Raw genomic sequence first — 24,010 nt, 5'->3', positions numbered from 1 at the left:
TGTGAGAAACACTGCAGCAAACTGTCTGGATGTCTGCTTGGGGAATTGTGCAATGACAAGTGAAATTAAATACTTTAATGGATTTTGACAACAACTCTATGTTAGGGGAATTCAAATTGCATAAAGAAAAAAGTTAGACTTTCTCGCTGGACCTGATTGCTAATATGCATGCCTAATTTATTAGCTGCATTTTTTAAAACCTAATTTTGTTAGGACCAAAGTTATTAGAGGAAGAGGATGTTATGGATTGGAAGAGGCTGTTCAATCTTCCTGGAAGAAGCTGGTTTTGAGCTGACTCGATTTCCCTGATTTTTGAGGGAGGTGTTCAGTAAATATGTGTCAAATAAATGGTAACAGCTATCTTTTCTTTAACACTCCAGCCAGGGTGCTAGCCTCTTCTTTTATGTCACCCATTGAATCCCTCGACCCATCTGTGAGGTGGAGTCCATTATCCGTCTCTATTTTATGGAAGAAAAATGGAGGCTGAGAAATAACACAACTTCCCCAAGGGCATACAGTTAGTAAGGAGTGGGCCAGGGTGACTATTATTCTTATTATCATAAATTATTGTTGTATTATTACCCTAAAAAAATGGCTTTATAGAACCTCAAATTGAAAATGACACCCAGAGGTCGCCCTGCCCGTTTTCTTGCCTTCAGGTAAAATTACACCAAATGCTTCATGCTATTTGTCTTATAGAATTATTTTTTTACACAGTCATTTATCAGCATGTCTTTTTTTCTTTTCATCCCCCATTAGACGTAGAATACTACGAGGGGAGCAAAAATGGATTTTATTGGGTGAAAGAAGCTACAGACTTCAACTGCCATAATATAGGTTTAGAAAATGACAAATTCCACAAGAGAGGTGTAAATGAAATGCTGTGGGAAATCCAGAAGAGGGTATTTCTGGGTGTGGGGATCAGGGAAGGCTGGTGGGCAGGCTGGCATTTGAAGTGAGCTTTGAAGAATGTGCAGGACTCGGGCCTGGCTGTTGGCGGAGAGGTGACAAGGCATAGGCACCCAGGCACAAGGGCCTGATAAGCTTCTAAGCATGAGGGCATTCGGAGTCCTCTCCCTGTGCAGGTGAGATCCCCCAGGGAGACTGTGTAGGGCAGGAAGCAGGTCACGGACAGAGCCTGAGAGGGCCACCTACCACTAAGGGCCCTCAGAGGAAGCAACACACACTAGGAAAAACACTAGGAGAATGCATGGGCACAGAAGGAGACTCTCAGAGAGAGAGTGCATGGCATGCTAGGCAGAAGCTGAACTGGAGAAAGACCACGGAGGTCAGTGGCAATTCGGAGGTCCGTGGTAACCTTTGAGAGAGAAGCATGTTTGGAGCAGGAAAGCAGAAACCAGCATGCTCATACTGAGGTCAGGAGGGGCTCTGGCACACTGTGACTTTCTCTAGGTCATGCTCCCCCAGGTAAGGGCCGTGATTGCAGTCTGCTAGCGGAGGGCCAGCAGACAACCCCCTTGGCTCTGCTGAACCTTGCTGGAAACCTAGAAAGAACAGGGTGATGAGAGTCCGGCGGTCCCAGGTTACCGCCTGATACCGTCCTGGTGGTGTGTGACCTTGAGTACTTTATTTAACCGGACTTTGGCTTTGTTTGATAAGCAACAGCTATCACTTATTGAGTGCTTACCTCGTTCCAGGCATGGTTCTAAATGCTCTACGTATATCTGCCCGTTTAATTCTCACAACAGTGCTGTGACTTGGGTAGAAGTATCACCTCCATCAAACAGTTAAAGACACTCAGGCACAAGTAGGTTAAGCCACTTTTCCAAGGTCCCCAGCTGGTTAGGGCCAGGGCCAGGATTCCAACCGGGCATTCTGGCTCCTGGGTAGTTATAGGTTAGTGTCTCCATTTTAAGGTCAGTGTGGCTTAACTGGGATAATTAGCATACCGGAGAGTCACTGGCCTGTAGGAGGGGCTCAGTAAGAGTTGCTCTTCGTTCCCCCTGACCAAATGACAAATGCCACAGCCTTGCCCTGTGGGATCAGCTCACTCACATGAGTGAAAACTCCACACAGAATGACACACACAAAATTGCCTTGGAATGTGGGGTGCAAATGCCATCAGCCCCTGGGGCACGGTCGAGTGAAGATGGTTTTGCCTTCAACACCTGGACAGCTGTGATGGAGCAGCCAGCCGCACTGGGACCCCTGGGTGGGGGAGCACCCTCAAGGAGGATCAGTGACAAGGAAAATTCACAAAGTGAGCAGATTTCATCTGAAATCTGAGGGGGAAGATATTTGACCTAGGATATGCCTGCTGAATCCCTGGTTCAGGTTTTGCTGGGTGCATAATATACAAAAAAAAATTAGGATTCCCGTAGAAAATGAACTGGGTTTGGAAGAAATTGACTGCCAGAAAGAATTACAGTCTAGGCCAAAAACAACTTCTTCACATGGCTTTCCCCCTTATTGTCTGTATTCACACAGCCCTATACTTTGGTGCAGAACTGTGTTTAAACACTAAAATGCTTTGTGTTGCAGATAGGCGCTGAGTGTGTAATTAAAAGGATCCCTTCATTAGCAGAACTAGACAATGAAAGCTGAAGTTGGCCTTCTCTGCTAATTCTGGAGGTTGTAAAACAGAGGCTAATACAACCACTGATTACAATTGTCACATAGAGAGTGCCTTGCTGTTGTTCTCCCGGAGACAGACAGGATCTTCCTAGTTACCAGGAGAGAAACAGAGGAAGAAAGATTCGTTCTGACAGCCAGAAGTAGAGGGGTATTGTAGTGTAGGGGTTAGAAGTGTGGCCTCTGGAGGCCGGCCACGGGGTTCCAGCCCCAGCCTTACCACGTAGGCAGCTGACCTAGCCTCTCGAAGCTCCAGTATTCTCAGATGTACATTTGAGTGAATAATTGGGTCTAATTAATTGGATTTTGTCACGAGAACTCATTGAAACAATGACTACATTCACGGTCAGACATTTTGAGTACCTACTGTGTGCCAGGAACTGTGTTGGGACGATAGACGTAGCCATAAACTAGCAAGAGTGGTGCCTGCCAGGGAAAAGAACGTCATCCAACAGACAGTTGCGCAAATAACCCTTTAGGTATGACTGTGATAATGACTATAGAGAAAAAATGCTGGTGATGGTGATGACGATGACGACATATGCAGTCTGGAAGGTCACACAAAAAGGGATAGTTCATTTTATCTTCAAAAGATGCAGAAAGCGTTTTGGAAACGGTGACATGGAACCTAAGGTTTGAAGGATGAGTGTTTTTCCAGTGGATAATTTGGGAAAGAGCATTTACACAGGGAGGGAGCAACATGTGATGTGAAAGACAAGGCCGGCAAAGCAGGCTGCGACTCCACCGTGCAGGGCCCACGCTCTCTCCTCGAGAGTACGGGCTCGGTCCAGCCGGCCCGGGCAGCCAGCATGGCAAGGCTTATCATTTTAAAAACCTTTCTTCCAGTTCCAGTGAAAAGCTAAGCACAAGCCCAGTCCTCCACAGAAAGCCAGCAGCCAACTACACAGCCAGTTTAAAGAGAGACTCCATAACCCTTTCAGGAGGAAAGAATTCTCCTTCCTGCCTGTCAGAGTGACTGGAAGAGCCTGAAGCTTCTCATTCAGTATCCGAATTTTGGCCTCTCTGGCATTGCAGCGCGATAGCGGTGTTGTTTTTTTCTTTTCTTTTTTTTTAAAGGTTCTGGACAGGAAGTGGGGAGAACTGGGCCCTCCCTTTGTCACCACCTCTTGTTTGATGCCTCCCCTCAAGCAAGTGACTTTGCCTCAATCTCCCCATAAAGGAAAACGAGAGGAGATGGTCACTAGTGCCCCTTCTAAGTCCGCAGTTTACTCTTTTCTTCATTTGGGGAAAGACAATTATTATTTTGTGACGTTATTTTGTGCATTATTTTGCAACATCAGTCATCCTCAGTAGAGAACCAGGGGATCAGATAGGAGACAGTTCTCCAGTGAGGCCCAAGACAATGAGACTCCTCTGGGGGATTTATTTAGGCTGGGACAAGAGGCAGGTGCTGTCTAACTGTGGCAGCCTGCTGTGAGATTCCCCAGACTGAGGCCTCAGGGCTAGAGGGTAGTCTGGTGTCTAGTTACGTAGGCCGGGGGTCGGGCAGAGTGTCAGAAGGTGGTTAAAGAAACCCCATAGTCTCTTGAGTTCCCAGAGGTGTATGCTGACCTCTCCCCTTGAGGCTGGTGGCTAGACAGCGAGCCTCTTGAGATGATGGCGCAGGGGAGATAAAGATATAGGCGATTATAATCAAAGTGGCTAACAGGTATCGAGGTGCTGTGCTAAGCACCATGCATCCATTTTCCCTGTAATTACATCAGTTCTAAAGGCTAAGTATCATAATTATTCTCATTTTATATGAGAGGAAACTGAAGCTTCCATGTTATCTGACTTGCCTGAGGTCACCCAGCTCCAGAGCGCAGAGCTGGGATTCCAACAGTGCGAGGATCTGCACCCAGAGACCTTGCCCAGGCCACCGGGTAGGTGCCCCGCGGGGAGGAGCCGCCTGGCAGCACCCCTCCCTGGCCTGTGTGACAGTATGTTTCATTGACTCTAACTGCCTGTGCTGCGAGACAAATAGAGCACGAGGACGTCTACAAAGACACTCACTCTGCGCAGAGGGACACAGCAGAGAGAGCCCTGTTAGAAAAGAAGTGTATTGGGAGGTCTTTGTAAAATGAGCTGTCAGTTCCTTCATCCGGAAAATGAGAGGGCTGGGCCCGATGACCCCTAAAGGCCCTTCCAGCTCTGCAATAGCATGAGTTTTGGGTCTGTGGAAACGGGATAAGTCCTCGCTGTGTCCTTTTGTTAATTTGTTGCCTGGCCTGGTGGGAAGATGCTCCTGCAACCCCCTTTCCCCCCCCCCCCGACCTGGCTGTTCCGGGAATGCACCCCAAGCAGGGACAGACACCTAGTCTGCTGTCGTTGCCATCAGGCCATTAATTCAAACATGTGACAAAAATTGTGCGTCAGCGATTGGTGTGAGCCCATAAATGGAGGTTGATTTGTTTGGCGATCAAAATGGAACAGCCCCGCCCAGATAACTGCTGGTCCCTCCCAGGTCACCACATAGAGGTTAGTTACAAGCCCCCCAAGCAGATTCATCTGGATGCTTTCTAGAAAGGCTGTGGTTTTGATCCTAAACAAGGCAACTGTTTTGTGCGAGGCTTAGGCTAGGTGCCCACCTAGCCATTCTCCCTCATAAACTTCACACCACCCCATAAGTAAGAGACTTCTGTCCACTGTAAAGGAGCAGCAAATGAGTTCAGAGAAGTTGTGTAACTACAATGAGTTGTGGCATGACATGGCGGAAAGCTGCTGGGCTTTGAACTCAAATAGATCTGGGTTCAAATCCTCGCTTTCATCCGTTTAATAGCTGAATGACCTTTGGAAAGTAGGTCAACCTTTCCAAAACTAACTTTTCTCATCAATAAAATGGATGTCTTACAGCATCTAATTCATAGGGTTATTGCCAGGGTCAAATGAGATGTGACAAGTAACCCGCCTGACTCTCAGGTGCTCGGTGCCTGATAACAGCTGTGAATGGAAGCAGCATAGTGCAGTGATTAGGAACCTGCCTGGGCTTCTGTCCTGGATCTACAACCTATTAGTTTGTGCCTTGGTTTCCTCATCTGTAAAATGGGAGTGACAACACTGACTTTATAGGATTTTATCAAGATTAAATTTTTTTAATTGCAGTTCCTGGCACATAGCCCGTGCTGCCAGTATCATCACCGTTGTCTTTGTTGCTGCTGGTGTTACACCGTGCTATGTAAAAAGGTGACTGGGCGAGGTGCCAGCGGCCTGCTCAGCGTACAGAGGCCCACGACATGCAGGGGAGCATGGGTCTTGGTCTTACAGGGACTTGAACATCGGACCAAGATCCCTCGTTCATCCTTTTCCTCATCAGCTGGGAAACACATGCCTCACCCGTTTTGTAGTCTATCGCCTTCTCTTCAAATAGCATAGCATCGCCATCAAGCAAATGGGGCCTCCGTGATGGCAGACATTTATCAAGTGACAGGGCTGGGCCACATGGTAGTTATGTTTATTTTTAGTGACTTCATCCTCCAGTTCTTTAAATGAGCTGCTGGGCTAATTTAAGGGAGTTCTTTGGCGCATAGCTAGCAGTTTCTTCAAGAATGCCAGCATGCATTTGAAATCCCCCAGTGTCTGGGGGGACAGGTCTTGGCCGGACAATGGAGAAGGAAGTCTGCCTGCCTCCTTTGCCAGTGCAGTGCCGCTGCCCACCAGGCTGTCCTGCCAAACCTCGGGATCGCCGGGAACATGAGCCAGGGCGTTTGAGCCCTTTCTGGTCCCCACGGTCCAGGAGTTGCCGAGTGTATCTTTCACCCGGACCTGGGCCTGCATCGGAATCACTGCAGGACTTCCTAAAACAGGTTGCCCGGCCTGCTCACACGTTCTGAGTCTGTAGGTCTAGGGTCAGGCCAAGAATTTGCATTTCCAACAACTTTCTCAGGTGAGGCCAGGGCTGCTGGTCCAATCGACCTAGATGTTCCCGTAGTTTCCTAACATCAGCCGCCCCCCCCACACACTTCGATTCAGAATACATACCCCTGGCAGATGCATGCATCTTCACGCTTCTGAGTTTGCCTCTCCTCTCCCCACGTCCATCACATTCTTCTCATCTCCTGTATGACCAAATCCGAACACCTGTGTCTGACATTCAGGGTCCTGTGAGACCCAGACCCACACAGGCTTCCTGGTCATAGGCCCACCTGTTTCTCCTCAGGCATACCTCCGAGACCCAGCAAACCTGCTCCTTCCACGTACGCTGGGTCCCACCTCTGGACGCTCACCTGGCCTCTTCCACCTCGCTCAGTCATTGTTACGGAGGGGTCTTGTCTTTCCCCACTTGGCCACGTGCTTCTTGGTGGCAGGGACTGCGTCTACCTCACCTGTGTGTCCTAGGCCCCTGGGACAGGTACTTGCTTGGAAAGTGGTTCATGAATGAATACATTATTGAAAGGATACTTAACTAAAATGAAAATGATTTCTCTGAGAGAATTTAAGAACTTTCTCTGAAACTGGAATTTGACCTTGCTGTATCTACCTTTCTATTTTGAATATATACAGTTTATACAGAAGAAGAAAGGTCTTTGGTTTGATTTAAATCAAATGAGCATTAAGAACTATATCGTGAACTAAGCATAGAGTGTGTAGTGAGACAGTCCTGAGTGTGAATTCTGATTCTCCTATTGATTTGTGACATTGGGCACGTATTCAGGTCTCTGGGCTTCAGCTTCCTAACCTGTAAAATGGGACTAGTTTCTACCTATCTCATAGAATTATTGTGAGGGACAAATGAAATAATATGGGCAAATTGCTTGGCACAATGCTTGACATATATGTAGGAGCTCCCTGATAAATAGTGGTGATTTTTAACAGTAGGCTTTCCAAGCAAAATAGAGATAGGTGGTTTTTCACAAGCATATTAATAAAACGGAATTCCATTTTATTTGAAAAACGATAATCGCTAAAACATTCCAGGATGCTTTCCCCTATTTTAATGAATCAAGGATACACCAAATTCAATTTAAAAAATTACCCCAAAGGGCTAGTAAGCTTGATTTATATTTTCTTTACCAGTCACTTTTATTTCATAAGCCCGACATTTCCATTAAAATGCTATTAAGTAAAAACAGGATTTTCCAGCATTTGTGGTAACTTGGGTCTCAATGTGATAATTGGAATTATCTAGAGCAAAAACACCATTTCTCATTGTTTTATTTCCTCTTACATATCAGCTATATCTTTACTGCCTCCTTCCAGTTGAGTAAAACCACTTCCCCCTGAATGTGTGGTTTCGAGTCCATGAAAATGACATCTGTAGCATTGAAAGCCCTTTTCATCTTGAGGTTATTAATTGGGATTCAGGAAGGAAGGGAAATGGTAGTCATCCAGTAAGTGTAGCAACCCTTGAAAGAAATGTGAAAGGCTTTCACACAGAAGAGAAATCAGACTCATTCCGTGTGCTCCTGGGGCAGGATGGGATGCAGGCTGTGGACACTGGAGAGAGACACCCTCTGACGTGCCCTTGGGAAAAGCTACCTGGGCTGAGAGGTTCCCTGGAGGGGGTGGGTCCCCCTCAGCAGGTCACCCCAAGCCGAGGCCACTACCCTGGCCATTCTGCTCATTGAACCACCCCTTGGTGCTACTTGGAATTAAGGTTTCTTCTCTGAAATGACATCATTGTGCAAATGTTCTGGAGCTAGAGAGGGTGCCAAAACGTTGTGAATGTATTAAATGCCGCTGAATTATACACTTTAAAATGGTTAAAATGGTGAATTTGTGTTGTGTACATTAGACCATAATAACAGAAAATAGATGACGTCATTGGACAGAACGAGCTCCAAGGATTCTTTTGGTTGTTAACGTGTTGTTTCTGGAGGGAGCACATCACTTCGGGGACTGATTAGCAGATTGTTTAGTCAAAGACAGGCCATGTAGACACTCAATATCCAGCTGAGGGGGAATGGCTAATTAAATGATGGTTCGGGCATCATACAGACAATTACACGTCCATGAGAAACTGCGCCCATGAAAACATATTTAGTGCCATGGGAAGATACTTGTAACGTAACGTTTAAGAAGCAGGATTTTAACTACATGTGACGTGATCCTAACTTCACAGATAAATCAAAACGTTAGTAGTGTTCATCCCCGCGTTGTGGGACTACATATGGTTTTGATTCCTTTATACATTTCTCAAGCTGTCTACAAAAAGCATGAATTGCTATTAGAACCTGAAAAAACTAAAACAAACAATGAAGAGCAGTACTTAGGATTTTGTAACCCCCAACATGATGGGCTGGAGAATAATGGTGGCAAAATGGAGAGAGCGCTGGTTAGAAGGACCGATTTATATTAATAATTCTAGGTCAGCCGGGCACAGAGAGAATCTCCACCCTGCTGCACCTCAGTTTCTCCATCTGGAACACGGGTATAATAATAACAGCCTACTTCCACAGGGTTGTGTGAAGAGCAGAGGAGATAACGAGTGTGGGACTGTTCTGGGGATTGAAGAGTTCTCTGAGCTGTTTCTACTCTCATTCCCACTGTACACTTCCAAATCTTCCCTTTAACAAAAACATCACGAGTGCTTAGGAAGTCAGTGATTGCCACTTATCCAGTAATTTAAGAGCTAATTTCCAGTAACACTTTTTCCCCCTCATCTTTCTTCCTGTAACCTTAGTGGGAAAACATTTCATTTTACCTGAAAAGTAACCGCCTGACTTTTATTTACTGTCTCCAGTTGAAGGAGAAGATGATAAAGCCAGTTTGGCTGCAGGACAGTTGCACCCCCGGGGAGCATGTGCCTCTCCCGAGGTATGGGGCTGCCCCTCTCCACAGGGGGAGCAAGCGTTTGTTTCCCCAGAATCATCTGCACTGTTGAACTTTTAAGGGGTTTCCTTCAAAGGTCTGGTTCTGGTCGTCGCTCTGGTTCTGCCCTCTGCCTGTCCTCGCTTTGAGACCAGTGTCACGACCCACTTAGAAGGAACCATGAACAGAATTTATAGGACTTTATTCACACAAAGGGCTTCTCTTTCTTAGAGGCTAGCTCCTTGGACCGGTGTGAAGAGAAGACCATTTTGGCAGGGCTGTTGAGCACACTGTTTCTCTCTGTCTCTCTCTTTTTTCCTCTTTTTATTTTCCTATGTGCTTTTTTTGTTTTGTCTTGTTTTGTTTTCTTTATGTTCTTATGCTGTTTCTCTACTGAACCTCTTTCCCATTGAAAAGAGTATATGGAGTACAAAGTATCATAACCTTGATATTTTATTTGAGACTTACCTTGCTATAAAAAAAAAAAAAATTTCCCAAGTCAACGAATTCAATGAAACCTTTCTCACGCGCCTAATAGTGCCAGGTCCTATAGAAATAGAATTGGATAAGATATGGTCCTTGCCTTCAATGAGTTCACAAAACAGAGATTGGCATATAAACAAATGCAGTACAGCTTGACAAAGGAACAAAGAAGCAAGTCCCAGGAACAGAAGTGGGACATGGAAGAGAGCCATCAGTGTGGTCGAGAGGCATCTGAGCTGGTTTTGAAAGTGGAACAGAAGTGTGTCAGGCAGCCAGGGCCCAGGAAAGGCCTTAAGCGCAGAGGAAAGCAGATACGAAGATACCCGGATGGCCCAACTTGGTGAATGAAGGCATGCTTGAAAGTGGGAGCAGTAGGGGACAAGGCCATTTCATAAAGAAGAGAGTAGGAAATGGCCTTGGTATTGGGCTCAATACCACGAGACGTGCTTCTGATTTTCCTGGATCAGTTAGTTAGTAGGTTGTGCAGTATTTACTATCCCTATTCAGTATGCTCAGGATTCTGTCTCAGGAATGGACACACAGATCAGCTGTGGGCAGGACAGGAGACAGGAAACTGAGATGAGCTACAAGTTCAGAGAGAGGCACTGAGTGAGTGTGGAAGGGAGCGGGGTGTCCTGGAAGCAGCAGTCCAGGCCAGGGGGTGGCAGGTGGGACGGCAGGGAGTATTCAAGGCCCTGAAGGGTACAGTGCACCCAGGGCAGTGATAGAAAATGAGGCGGGTGGAGAAGAAATCGGGAAGAGCCTCGAGTGCCAGAAAGGGGCGTATGACTGTATTGGGTAGGTTCTCGGGAGTCACCCAAGAGCTGTAGCGAGCGGGCGACCTGACCAGGTTTGCCTTAAAAGGGGTGGCTCGGGTGCTGGTGTGCAGGACGGGTGATGGAGGGCATAGGCTGGAGGCAGGAGGCCCTGGTGGACAGTCCAGGGGAGAGTTAACAAGGCCCAGGTAGGAGGAGTGGAGTTTCTGGGAACGCTGGGAGACAGAGGGACAGGAGGACTTGGCTTATTCTGATGCCTCCTGCTTGGGGACCCGGTAGGTGGAGGTGACATTTGAGGAGATGGGGAAACAGGCTTTAGGGTGCGGGGAAATGGTCACGTCAGTCGGAGTTTCCTATGGTCCATTCCGAAGGTTAAACAGGGTAGTTGTTTATATGTGGGTCTGGAGGTGAGAAGAACATTCCAGGAGAGAGGTGGATATTTGAGAGTTATTAGCTGCGAATTTTCTTGACTATCAGAATAATTTCAGAATAAAATATCCAGACTAAGGAATCACAACACTATAATCATTTTTTGTTCGGGTTCCAAATAAGAAAATAATTCATTCAGAAGACGTAATTGTGCCTATTCCCACAATTGGGTAACCGACGTGTCTTTGCAAATTGTTCATTGAGCTGTGCCTGTGGCTTTTTGCCAACCCTCAATGAGATTTTTATATTACTTAATTATTCAACTATTACCTATAAGTAGGAGTTTGAAATCAAACCCAGACTGCTCCATAATCAGGTATTCTCTTGAATCACGAGTACAGTGAAGGATTGTCTATATTGCAAAACCAGGATGGTGGGGCTGAAGAGGCCTGCGGGTCCCGGCCTGACTCTGTCCTGGGTTCAAGTCCTGGCTTTGGCATGCACCAGCTGTGTGAGCTTGGGCGGGTCGCTGCTCCGAGGCCAGTGTAATACCTACCTCCTGAGGTTGCTGTAAATCTAAAGGAAAGCAGAACATGCACGGGAAAGGGCTCTGTCTGCCGTGAAGCCTGTTCCGACGTCGGTTCATCATCACTTCCTCGTGTGTTCCAGGTCGCAGAAGCTTGAGGAGCCATTAGCTGCAAAGGAAGATCCTTCTGAGAGTGAGCTGGCCATCGCCTCAGAAGGAAACCCCAACCCCGAAGCCCACCTGCCCTCCATCTGCCTCAAACAGGTGTTCCCCAAGTACGCAAAGCACTTCAACTACCTGCGCCTGGTGGACAGGATGGCAAATCTGTTTATCCGGTTCCTGGGAATCAAGGGGACAATGAAGCTGGGACCAACAGGCTTCCGTACTTTCATAAGGTCAGTGAGCCCAGCCTCCTCCGCTTGGGTGTCGGGTGGGGTGGAGTCCAGCCCCACATTGGGCTGGTCTGACCTGCCTGACTACTCCTGGGAGAGTCTGTGGTGCTGGGTCAGTGCCCCCTCTGGGGTTGGATTGGCTCAGCAGCTGGTACTGGGCCTGGCACATAGCAGACTCTCATTTGTTGAAATGAATTAATGTTATGGGTGTGACAGTATTCTCAACCTTATGCTGTGGTTAAAAACCAATTCTGTGCTACCTTGAACTAGGTTCTTAAACCACATATAAATCATTGCCCCTTGGACTCAGACAGAACTTGTGTTTCTTAAATGGGGCTGATATTCTCCCAGTGGCACCATGGCTGTGTGCCGAGCATTTATGGGGCCACAGGAGAGAAACAAAGCACATCTTTCCAAAGTGTCACTTTCAGGAGAGAAATGTTAATTCAGGTGATAAATAATTTAAAATGTTGGCTCTAATATAAAAATAACTTGGTTATATTATAGAGTATAATACAACATTTGCATGATTTTAAAGATAAAACGTGTGATTTTTGCTGCAGCCTACAAAACAAGCCATTGCTACTTACTAAGGTTATTCATTAATTTTCCTTTACCCTCTGGGGCACTTTGGGGTAATACAGGAGCTCTTACCAGCTGTATAACCCTTGGGTAAGTTAATGACCTCCTCTGAACCACAATGATCCTATAAAATAGGGGTGAAGCTGCCTGTATCCCAGGATTGTGTGTTCTATGCCTCAAAGAAACTATCTGCCAGCATTCGATGTTACTGTTGTTTTTCTAATGATGTTTTGTATCGTTTCTACCTTGCATCTCAAAGACACACTCTTCATGCTTTTATTCACTAAAGCAAATAATTAGAAGTCTTGAATCAGAAACCGTTCTGTCAGACGCCTTTCTCTAAATGAATTTTATAAATTCTAATCTAGCCCTCTGATATTCATGATGGGGTGGGAAACAGGAGTATCAGCAGGAATTTTAATCATTTCAGTAGCCCCGAAATAGTATTTGCCCAGTGATTTTGAGAAGGGCTTTGTGTTAGTTTCAGCAGGGGAAGGAAAGCCCAGTGGTAAGAACAGAGGCTTTGGGGTCTGGCTTCAAAGCCAAACATATTACCTAATAGTTTTGTAAGTCCCTTGTCTTCTCTGAGCCTCAGTTCTCTCATCTCTAAAATGGGAATAATCTCTCCCGCCTTACAGGATATTATGAGGTTGGTATGTAATATATCATAAAGCACCTGGCCCCATGCCGACTTCACAAGAGCTATTTGTTAAATGGGAGTCTTGTGATTATTATTTACATCAGGCAGTAGAAATTTTCAAGAAAGTCAACAGGCACATGTTGTTATTTCCCTGAGAATACTACCTAACATGATACCTTCTGACTCATTCAGGAGTTCTATTTGAGGTGTAGTAATACATACCAATCTATAAATGGTTTAAATAGTGTGATTAGTTTTCTCTCATACAGCAGGAATTTTAGCAGTGGGGGTTCTAGGGCTGGTTAATGACTCCATAATGTAATCAATACCCTACTTTCTGTCTTTCTGCTCATTCATCCTAAGCATGTGCTTCCAGTTTCAGAGTTGCCTTGTGGTCACAATATGGCTGCTCAAAATCCAGCCATCACAGCCAAGTTCCAGGCAGGCAGCAGGAAGAAGGGAGGAAGAGCAAAGGCCTCTGCCAAATGAGTTAAACTCCTTTAAAATGTTTTCTAGAAGGTTTATTTAATGACTTCCACTTCCATCTTCTTGGCCACTGCCATCTGCATGGGAAGCTGGGACATAGAATTTGTCTCACTGTGTATACTGCTGTCCCAATATAGTGAAGAGGAGGAGGAGAAGGAAAACAGATAGACATTCTCTGCCCCTTTGTGATGACTGGGCCTTGGGACATAGGAAACCAACTCAGTGACAGAGGCCCCAAGCTACGAGGGCACTTGAGGTGCTGTGGTAACGTGCAGGGACCCAGGGAAATAATGAGGGTGAGCAGTCTTCTCTCAGCATGACACATCCAAGCTCAGACCTTCTGAAGCAAGGACAGGCGCTTTCTGAGCCCTCCCCAGTCCTGCACCATTACACAGAAGAGTCCATTCAAGACCCGCAAGAGTGAGGGGTGGTTTGGCTTCATGTGGACAATAGCCTGACGCTGCAGGGGACCCTGGCCCTGGGAGATCTGCTCTGCCTCAACCTTGTGTGGAAAAGGACCGTGTCTGGTTTGACCTAACCACTTTTCCTGAGTACCAGGTCGCCATAGGACAATCAGAAATAAATAATGGAAGCCCATGTGCCCTCGGGGGACTCTCAGTCTAAGAGACAGCGCACACTGACCAAATGATCAAATGCAATCCTTTGGCAGAGTCACGGGGTAGTGGCCCGACAGGGTCTATGTGGAGAGTGCTGGACGGAAGAGGAGACCCTTAGTCTGCCTGATGGAACCAAGGCAGGCCCTTGGGAGGAGGCAGGGATCACACTGTTATAAGTGGGAGTTTGCCTGACAGCAAAGGGAGGGTCACACAGTCCGGCAGCCTGAGAATGGCTCCCGTGAGTGGCTCATTTTTAGAAGTTAGAAAAGGTTTATCATCCAGGCTAAATTGATGGTAGAAACTGAAACGCTTCCTTTTTATTCCTAGTAAAATTCTACTAAAATGTAAGAGGGAGATTAGAAAAACTACTGTAGCATAAGAATCACAATCTCAGTGGACCCCCCAGGGCAGGCAAGAAGCAAAAGCAAGCACAGTGGGCTGGATCTGGAAGGATGGGGTGGGGGGTCTGTGGCAACCTGGAGGAAGGAGGGAGGGTGCACCAGCCAGCCCCAAGGAGCTTCCGGTTTTTCAAGAGAAACTAGAAATACTGATTTTTATGTAAAATCGCAATACCTGTATGTGAATATTGGTCGTTCACTATATGTGTTCCATCAAAGCGTGACTGCCCGTAGAGACCACCAGTGTGTGACGTCTAGTGTGAGAAGCCAAGGAACACATTAAGAGGACTGCTGTATTCACACACTGTTTTGACAAGAAAACAGACTTGGGACCGGTCCTAGCCAAGAAGATTCCTAAAATGCTCTCATACTGGAACTGACTGGGTGATGTCAAAAATATTGCTACAAATCTGTCTCTCTGTGACTGGCTTTATGATTTTCCACCCCTTTGTTCTCCACAGCTAAGGGCATTTGCATGAAAAACCGCTTTTGTGATGTTAGAGACTAGGTCCTGCAGCCGCCAGCCCGTCCTTCCCAATCGGTGGCCGCACTGGTGACCGGTGGCCGCACTGGTGACCGGTGGCTGCACTGGTGACCGTGAGAAGGGAGCACATGTCTTCAGGTGGGGAAGAGGCAGCTGAGGGGACGACCCAGACAATGAGCAACCACCCAGCCAATGTCCTGAGTCGTTAAGAATGCAGGAAGAAATGGACAAAACGTTGCACAACCGTTAATAGATTCTCCTTTTAAAATGTACCAAGAGATCCCAAAAGCAACTTCATCGTAAAAGATGATACTCTCTGCTTTTAGATTTTTCTGAATATGTTCAGTCTTGTCAGCTAAATTTAACAGCAAGCGTTTTCTCTTGCTAACAACTACCCTCTCTCCTTTGCACTTCAGTTTAAATTTTGCTTCATTATGAATTAATAATATTTATGCCATATGTTAAATCGAACCAAGTGCCCTTCTCGGGAGCACTGCACAGGAGACGTATCTGCTGCCTGAATAGATATTCTTTTCAGAGCTCCCACACACACGGCAGAGGTTGAACTTGGCTTTCATCTCTACTACCCACTCTTTCTCTCCAAGTTCCTTGAAGAGAACTGGAGGGAACAAAATAATAAACATTCCGATTGAATTTATTTTCAGTGACCATCTCTCATAATGTGCTGCATAGATCAGCAGTTTTAGGAGTGAATTATGCTAATGCTAGGCTGGTCATATTCTATTTTTCTCTTCCACCAAGAAATGAGAAATAATGAACTGTCGTTTTCTTGTCTAGACTTAACTCTACCTAACCAGCTTTTCGTGTCATTTCCTCAGGAGGCACATAATCGTACCACATATTACCATGAATTAAGTGCTTCTTTTCTGTGTTTCTTTTAAAAATTATTATTTCATAATAATCGCTGGGGTGTGGAGATTTCTCTTTCTCTGAGAAACAGAAAGGATCTGATTCTTCGGCTTGACAGCTTTCTTTGAGGGAAATGCATTTTTGTTATTTTCCTGCCCCTAATCTGGGGGCATCCTCTGTAATTCACAAAGAATAGGTTTTCCAAGTATATCCCACATCAGAATTTAACCTCAGTTTGCACATGCTGCATTTTCCATCTCCGCAGCCTGAAGGTTAAACAATTTGCCAAAGCCTGGTTGATGTCTAGGAAATGGAAACAGCTTCTCCCCACCCTGAGCATTTTTGCTTTGGGGGGGAGGCGTTCCACTTGGAAATCCCTGCTCATCCTTTGTGGCTTCTGATCCTGGTCTCCTTTTAAAGTAGAGAATGGTTTACTCTGTTTCTCCCTCCCCCCGCCCCGTCCACTCCCTTTTCTCCTAAGGAGATGTTAATATGCTTCAAAATGGGTAGCTGGGGTGAGTGGAGGGTTATTCTCTGAGAGGCAACACAATATGTTAGAATGTTCTGGAATGGAAGTGTAAGGGGCCTTGCCTCCCCTCTGTCATTAACCCCTTGGTGACTTTGACTATTCCCCTCTTCTGTGATGATCTCTTTCCAGCAATATTATGAGTCTATGCCTGGGATATCAATAGCCTTTAAAATATACACATTATAAACCACAGTTGTTGTTTTTACCCCTTAAATGTTTAGACAGTGGTTTGGATTTCTTTTAAACAAATATTGATCATATTTTAGCTTTCACCTTATAGACACTTCTCCAGGAAAAATAAGCTCCTTTCCTGCACAGAGAGGGATGAATACAAAATAAATTCTATAAATAGGATTTTATGGAGTGGAAAAAGTTGGTATCTAAATTTCCCAGGAGATGTCAGTAGTTGTTGAGAGGAAATGGGCATGATAATTTCAAATCTTTCTATACTTGGAATCCTAATGAACTTAAATGATTTGTAATTCTCTACCATCATATGTGCCCAAATTCCTTTGATTCTGAAAAATGACAACAACAGAAACCCATTTCTTCAAACTGGTTCTACGTCATGGTTCTACATCATTTGCCACTTCCCAAGTGTGCCAAGTACTGAGCTAGTCCTTAAAATAGCTTCGTAGGGTGAGCAGTCTTATTCTTGTTGTACAAATAAGGACATTTAGACGCAGAGCTTCAGTGACCTGCACAAGGTCACACAGCGAAATTTCAAACTGATGTGCATTTGACTCCACAGCTCCTTTCTTCCATGCTCATTTCTTGCCTATCCTTTCTTAGGAATTTTCTTGGCTTCGCATATTACTATATTTCTTAGACTTCTACTGAAGAATGTATCCTTCCACTCATTAGTCATTTAAAGAACTGCAGCTCAGGACATAAGGAGAAACTTTCCTCAATGGTTAAGAGCTACTAAGCCTTCACGTTTTCCCTCTGAGATCACTTCCGCCCTCTGAGCACGGTACCCAAGACTGATTCAGCACTGCATCGCTCACTGGGCCCAGAATACCGCCACACATAGTGGACGCAAAATAAATTGTGTATTGAGCAGATGGATGGATGGAAATTCATTCTAAAGTCTTGACCCTCGGAGTCATTCCCTGTTTGAGTCAACTGAGAATGTTTGATGACCACAGAGACAAACCTGGGAGAGCCTGTGTCCAACTGATTTCTGGTTGTCTTCCCGAGCCTTATATTCCAAAGCTTTCCAACCGGGGCTGCCTGGAGGCTCCAGCTTTCCTGGGCCCCACTTGAGACTTTGTGTCTTAAATCCTGTGTTCTTTCTGCAGACCTGGGCTGGGCCACCTTCCCACTTGTCCCCAAAGCTCCCAAGTCTACTACTTTATCCTCCAGGGGAGGACTGGATATGAATCCCAGCTTGTGATCTTGGGCAAGTCGTGTCCCTTCTCTTGAGTCTCAGCTTACCCGTCACTGAAGTGGGACTAAGAATACCTGCCTCATAAAGTGGTTATAGAGATCCAGAAAGCTAATCTAAAGATCCAGGAAAGGCCTGGCGTGCGGATGGTGCCCCTCAAAGTTCCTACAGAATCAAAATTCTTTCAAAGCATTTCCTGTCTGCTGCAGACAGCCTGGATCCCTCCTTCCCATCCCAGTAGCAGATGTTGCAATCAACTGTACTTGCAGGCATCATGAGGGAGGATGAGTTTCCTCGGAAAAGGGATAAAGGGAAAATTCTTTTTGGTAAATTATGGCTCCTGCTAAAGGTTTGACACTTCTATTTTCTACCTGTCAGGAAAAAAATAACTATATACCAGTGGTCAGTTGGTTTCCCTTTTTATACTCTATTAACCCACAGAGCAAGCCAGCAGAGCTCCTGTCCTGTGGGGGAGCAGGCCATCCAGAGGACACTGATATGATAGTTTGAGAACGCTTCCTAACGAAGCTTTGGAATGGAGCAGAGCAGGTTGTTCAAATACATTGGGAGAGAGCGGAGCACCGCCCCCTGGAACCCAATAGAGATGGCCATTTTGGTGACAGGGGACATGAAAAGCTCTGCGTCCTCTGACATGTTGTTACTGGGGCTCAATAACTGTGCTGATGTGCTTTGAAGGCTGCCATGGTGACTTGTGATTGAAACGTGGAGCAGGAGCCGGGAGGAAGCAGGGTGTGAATTGATGGCTGAGAAATATGCACAGGATGGGAAGAAAGAAAGGGGTCGGGGGCATGAGTGAATAAGTGCGCTAGCGCATAAGGACCACCCGCTTCGTCTGGGCAGCATGCTGGGCACCCTCCCAGCCACCCTTGTTAGGGGTCTGCGTGGGTCTGTTTGGAGGGGGCCTCTGGAATGCCCGAATTCTGCTTGCCAAGCAACCCCTGGCCTGATAGGTTTCTAAGGGAGCTACTCACACAAGGGATGATGACAAATGGGAAATCAAACACCCCTTTATCACAGGCAGGGGTGATGGATGTGGACACGTTTGGAAAGTTGAAAGCAACATTGAGTGTAGTTCAGCCACACGAACAGCTGGCTCCGAGGTCTAGCCTTCAGGATTTTCACGGCAAATCCAGCCTGTGTCGGGACCCACATCCCAGCACAATCCTGTTCAGGAAAGCGCTACACCTGGACAAGCCCAGGGCCGCCCCCAGTCTGAACGGAGCCTGAACCCTCGCATCCAGACACAGACTGGTGAGCAGCATTTCTCCAGAATGGACAGGGCCATTCATGGAAAGGCCAGCCTCAGGCAGCCTCTGATGCGACTGAGATGGTTCTCACGCTGGAAGAGGAAAACAAAAAGGGAGAGAGAGATCGGGAAGGGAACGAACAATGGTGGGGCACCCAGATGCCAGGGAGTCCTCGTCTCATCTTCACAACTGCCATGTGGGCTGGTGTTATTATGTTCATTCAGAGACCAACAAATGCAGGCTCGGAAGGTTAAGTAAATTGCCTGCAGTCACAGGTTTTCACTCCTGGTTCGTCAAATGCCCAAATCATGCTCTTTTCAGTGTGCCAGACTGCGTGTCTACATTTCCAGACCAAACAAAGAAACACAATAACCACGTGGCGAGGAGAACCATTCTAAACCCCCCTCTGCGACTTGGACAGGGACAATCATTGCTGACATTGGACTGAACACCTAAACTGGGGGAACATCCACAGTGCAGGGGCCTGCCCCTTGTCTCCTCCTGTCATTTCCAGGTGATGCCCCTACAGTCAGGAATGAGCACCGAGGGGCCTCCCCAGTGCCACCGCCTCAGCCCACAAAGGGGTGTGGGCCAGCCTGTGCCCTTCTGCTCTGTGAGTCTGGGCTTACTGTGGCTGAATCGGGAACGGTGTAAAATCGTCAGGTGACATATTAGGATGGGCGAAGTGCAGAGACCTCGAGCTCCTGTCTGTAGATTTCACCCCGGTGGGAAATCACTTCTGGACAGCACTGATGGCTTCAGCCTGTAGCAGTGACAGTGCTGTTATCACTGGGTCATCTGAATGTGCCCATGTCAGCTGCCTGATCGCTGGCAGGAGGACGCAGCCCTGCAGGTGCAGCTTTTCTTCCTTCCAGAGACTAATGGGTGTGAAGGGGAAGACAGGCCGAGGGTGTGTGTTTGGAATGTGGAGTTCCCCTTGCCCTCTCGGAGCAGGCAGAGACCTACATTGCCTTGTGTAAGGACAGGCGGACACAGGGTACCTGGAATAAAGACTGCCCTGTTTTAGAGGTGAGCAAACGGAGGCTCAGGAAGGGGAAAGAGCTTAACCAGGGCCATCCAGCTTCTAAGTGGCAGGGCCAGGTTCAATTTAAGGCTTGCCATCCTGAAATCCTGCTTTTTCCAGCCCATTAGAGCCCCAATTAACCAAATTACAGGAACTCACCTGATCTAACCTCAGCTTACTTCCATTTCCAGGCGTCTCTTTCACCATGCCCTGCCATACACCCTTCATTAGTTCCTGCTATGGGAAGGGAGGGCCTGCCAGGCAGGTAATACAGCCAGGCAAAGGCATGGAGGCAAAACAGAACGGGACGGGTTCGGCCCAGCAGTAAACTCTCGCTTCCTGTCTTCGGCAGGAACTGCAAGCTGAGCAGCAGCAGTTTCTCCATGGCCGCTGTGGACATCCTCTACATCGACATCACAAGGAGATGGAACTCCGTGACCCTGGACCAGCGGGATTCAGGTACCTGGTGCCTGACCTCCACCAGGCCCTGGGGAGTCCAGACGGGTGGGCAAGGGAAGAAGGAAGGTCATTCTATCAGCTGGAGGTGAATTTGCATTCAGGGGCACCGGCTGCTGCAAGGCTGTGCCCACCCAAATTCTAATTCCTCCATTAGAATCCCTTGTCTTTGCTTAAGGCTTCCGTTCCATTCATACTGGGAAGACAGTTATCTGTTCATTCGTTCGTCCCTTGGCACGCACTCACTGAGCATACGCTGGGCCAGCCCTGGAGAGACTGGCGTGAATCACGCTTGGTTCTCGCCCTGGAGGAACTCGCTCTGTGTGGGAGGCAGTGGGAGGTGATGCGTACGGTGACAGAGGAGAGCCCAGGCACTACCAGGGAAGCCAGAGGGGCTCTTCGTCAAGGGCGGCCCAAGGAAGCTGTCTCCAGAAGGATGAGTGGCATCAGCCGGTGAGCAGGGCGGGTGAATGGCTCCTGTGAAAGGCTCAGGGAACCCCAGGTGGCTTAGATGGGCTGGCACGCGAAGGGAACTGCAGCAGGGCAGAGATGGGGTTGCAGGAGCTGTTGGGGCCTGGAACGCCACACAAAAGACCGTGCTCTTGATTCTCTAGGTCACGTGGTGTGAAGGCTTCGGTTAGAAGGATCCACCTCTGAGTGGATAAGTTTCTGATTTTTTTCCTCATAGAGGGCGTTTTTCTACAAAGTCAAAATATCATCCCTGACATTTGTACCACTCCTCAAAGTGCTTTCATGCATAGTCCCTCATTAAACGTCCCTGTGAGCCCGTGCAGTAGGTATTACCAGCCTCATTTCCCAGGTGAGTAAACTGCCACTCACGTCCCCTGGTACCCAGGTTTCCCTCGCCTCTCGGCTGCCTCCCTGCAAAAGGGACACCCAGAGGAGGAGGCCCCTCGGGGAGAACTTTCCCCTGTGATTCGTTGGACAGGACGTGAAATAAGGGATGGGGAGTTGAGATTAGATCTGACTACGCCATTCCCTCGGACATAAACTTGAAAAGCCATTTCACCTCCTAATCTCTATTTCCTCTTCTGTAAATGGTGCCGAGGCCTGCCCTCCAGGGTGCCTGAGATCTCCTGTGTCAGAGGGCATGAAAGCCTTTGGAGCCCTCATTGGCAGTGCCAGGAAGTTTATTAGTGGGTGCCACTTGAGGAGAATCCTGGGGGTCCGTCTGACAGCGGGCTGCTACCTGCCAGGTCCTGCCTGCCCACACCCATGGTCCGCCCTGGGCTACAGCCCACAGACCACAGGGGCCAGCAGGCCTTCCCTGCAGGCACGGTGCTCAGACTCCATTTGCAGATTGGCTTCACAGTTGATAATGATGCCCCTGGCTGCCTGTTTTGGGCCATTTCCTATGTGCCAAGGCCTCTGCTGGGCCCTTTACATGTGTACACTGGCTAGAATCCTCCCAGAGGCAGACATGTTTGTCTCCGTTGTACAGAGAAGGAAACTGAGTCTCAGAGGCATGGCTGGTGGGTAAGGGTCTAACACCACACTGCCTTTCTCGGTCCCTTCGTCCTACTAATTGGTCTGGAGTAAGATGAACAACACCTAGCACCCAGCCTTTCTTTAATTCAAAAGCAGAACTCAGGGAATACCAAGTCATTGAATCAACAAAGTGAGTGCTCCTATGGCATCTCTGCAGGGGCACTTCCTCACAACCTTCCCTGGCAGCCAGGAGAGGCTGGAGATGGGGTGTCTTCAGGAAGGATAGGCAGATTAAGTATCATCTCGGAGGCCCAGAGCGCTCCTGTGACAGGTGAGCAGCAGGCTTTTTGCTGATGCCTTCAGAAAGTGAAGAGGTGTTTGCTCTGAGTTGAATTCGGGGGGTCATGGCAGGATGCTGTGGGGGGGCCACTTGAGGGGGCTGGGGTAGCAGTGGGATTATTAAATATTGAAATTGATCAGGAGAAGCAGCGGGAAGCTATTTATCATGTTTTATTGCTTCAAACTAGCTTTGCCATCTGGCCCATTGTTAATCCTGAGTAGCTTTTCCTGTTTTGTTTGCCTCTTAAATTGCTCCCTGAATGCGGAATCCTCCTGGGGTGGGGGTAAGGGGGCTGTCTACAGTACAGGCTCAGTGGGGTTTTCTGGGGTCTAAGGAGATGAGAAAAATGCTTATTTTTAGCCCATACTGACAAGTGAATCCGGTGCTGGGATCTTCCAGGCCTTTCGCCCCGCCTCAGCCCCTGCGTGTGTGGAGTAATAATCGTCATAATTATGATTTTTAGATCACCTCCTATGAGCATACATCACTGCTAATTCTTACCCCAGACCTTCAAGGTGGGTGAGCGTATCTTATTTTACAGAAGAGCAAAAGTGCCTTGTCTAAAATCCCATAGCCAGTGAGTAGTAGGTGTCATATCTGAACTCCAAGCCTCCTAGCCCAGGACACTGTCCCCAAGCCAGGGCCACACCAAGCAGTGCTCTGTCATTTGATTGACTGGGGAGAGGGCGGGGCTTGCGAGGCAGGGAGGTGAAAGGTCAATTCACAGACCACAGGACCCTTGGAAGAGGGAACTGGACTGGGAGATGGTGCCTGATCCAAGTGCCTACCTCCCCTTCCTTCACCCTTGGAGCTTATACCCGTTTCCATCACTCCTGAGAGGAAATGACAGTGTCTGGGGGTAGAGGCAGTTCGGGCTGGGCATTAAAGCCAGGAATGAGAAGCCCCGCTGTGCCTGGGGTGTCAGAGGCCACTGCCGTCTCACAGCTGGTGCCAGCCAAGGCCCAGTCCTTGCTTGCTGAGAAGGCTGGTACAATGGCCCGATTCTCAAGCAGGAGTCTCTGAAGCCAGCCACATTCTTAGGACCATTCAGGAAGTTCCTGGATGGCAAAAGAAGACATTTGCGGTTGAGTGGTGGTTCTTCCTTTTGGGAGTCTCAGCAGGAAGACCAGCGTCCTTCTTCCTTCTGTCCATGGTGTTGAATCCAGGGCTTCTCAATTAAATCCTGGCCAGAGGGGTGGCGCTGTGTCCAAGGAGGGCAGCTTTCCCTGTCCTAGAGCTGCTGCGGGCCTGACAAGAAAGAAGTCAGAAGAATGGTAGAACATGGGTTCTCATTCTCAAAGTGCACACATTCATTCATTCATTCATTCAAGAAACAAGTAATGAACATGTTACCAGGAATTAGGCCCTGGAAATATAAAGACAAATTATTTATAGATCCTATTCTCAAGAAGAAGAAAAAGTAGAGCCCAGTTACGGAACATTTACTTTGTGACAGAAATCAAAAATAGTTGTTCTGTGAATTATCTCATTTAATTCTCATACAGCCCTGGGGTTGTTAATCCCATTCGACAAATGAGAAACAAAGATGTGAATTTAAACAGATGTGGCAAGTATTCCAGTGGGGACCCTGGGAT

The 24,010-nt window shown here is 47.4% G+C and overlaps 1 protein-coding gene across 1 annotated transcript in view; it reads left to right on the top strand.

Moving 5' to 3' along the window:
- TTLL11 (tubulin tyrosine ligase like 11) overlaps nucleotides 1-24,010 on the top strand; it is a gene marked incomplete at its 5' end in the record, with an annotated part of 207,204 nt that overhangs the window by 155,306 nt on the left and 27,888 nt on the right. Inside the window, 2 exon segments of the mRNA XM_081067719.1 lie at nucleotides 11,637-11,888; nucleotides 20,523-20,629. Coding sequence (XP_080923845.1) covers nucleotides 11,637-11,888; nucleotides 20,523-20,629 — 359 coding nt within the window.

The sequence above is a fragment of the Rhinolophus hipposideros genome (genome assembly GCF_964194185.1).
Source record: "Rhinolophus hipposideros genome assembly, chromosome: 11".
Lineage (NCBI taxonomy): Eukaryota > Metazoa > Chordata > Mammalia > Chiroptera > Rhinolophidae > Rhinolophus > Rhinolophus hipposideros.
Note: the sequence above shows the minus strand (reverse complement) of the source record. Positions and strands in the feature narration are given on the sequence as shown.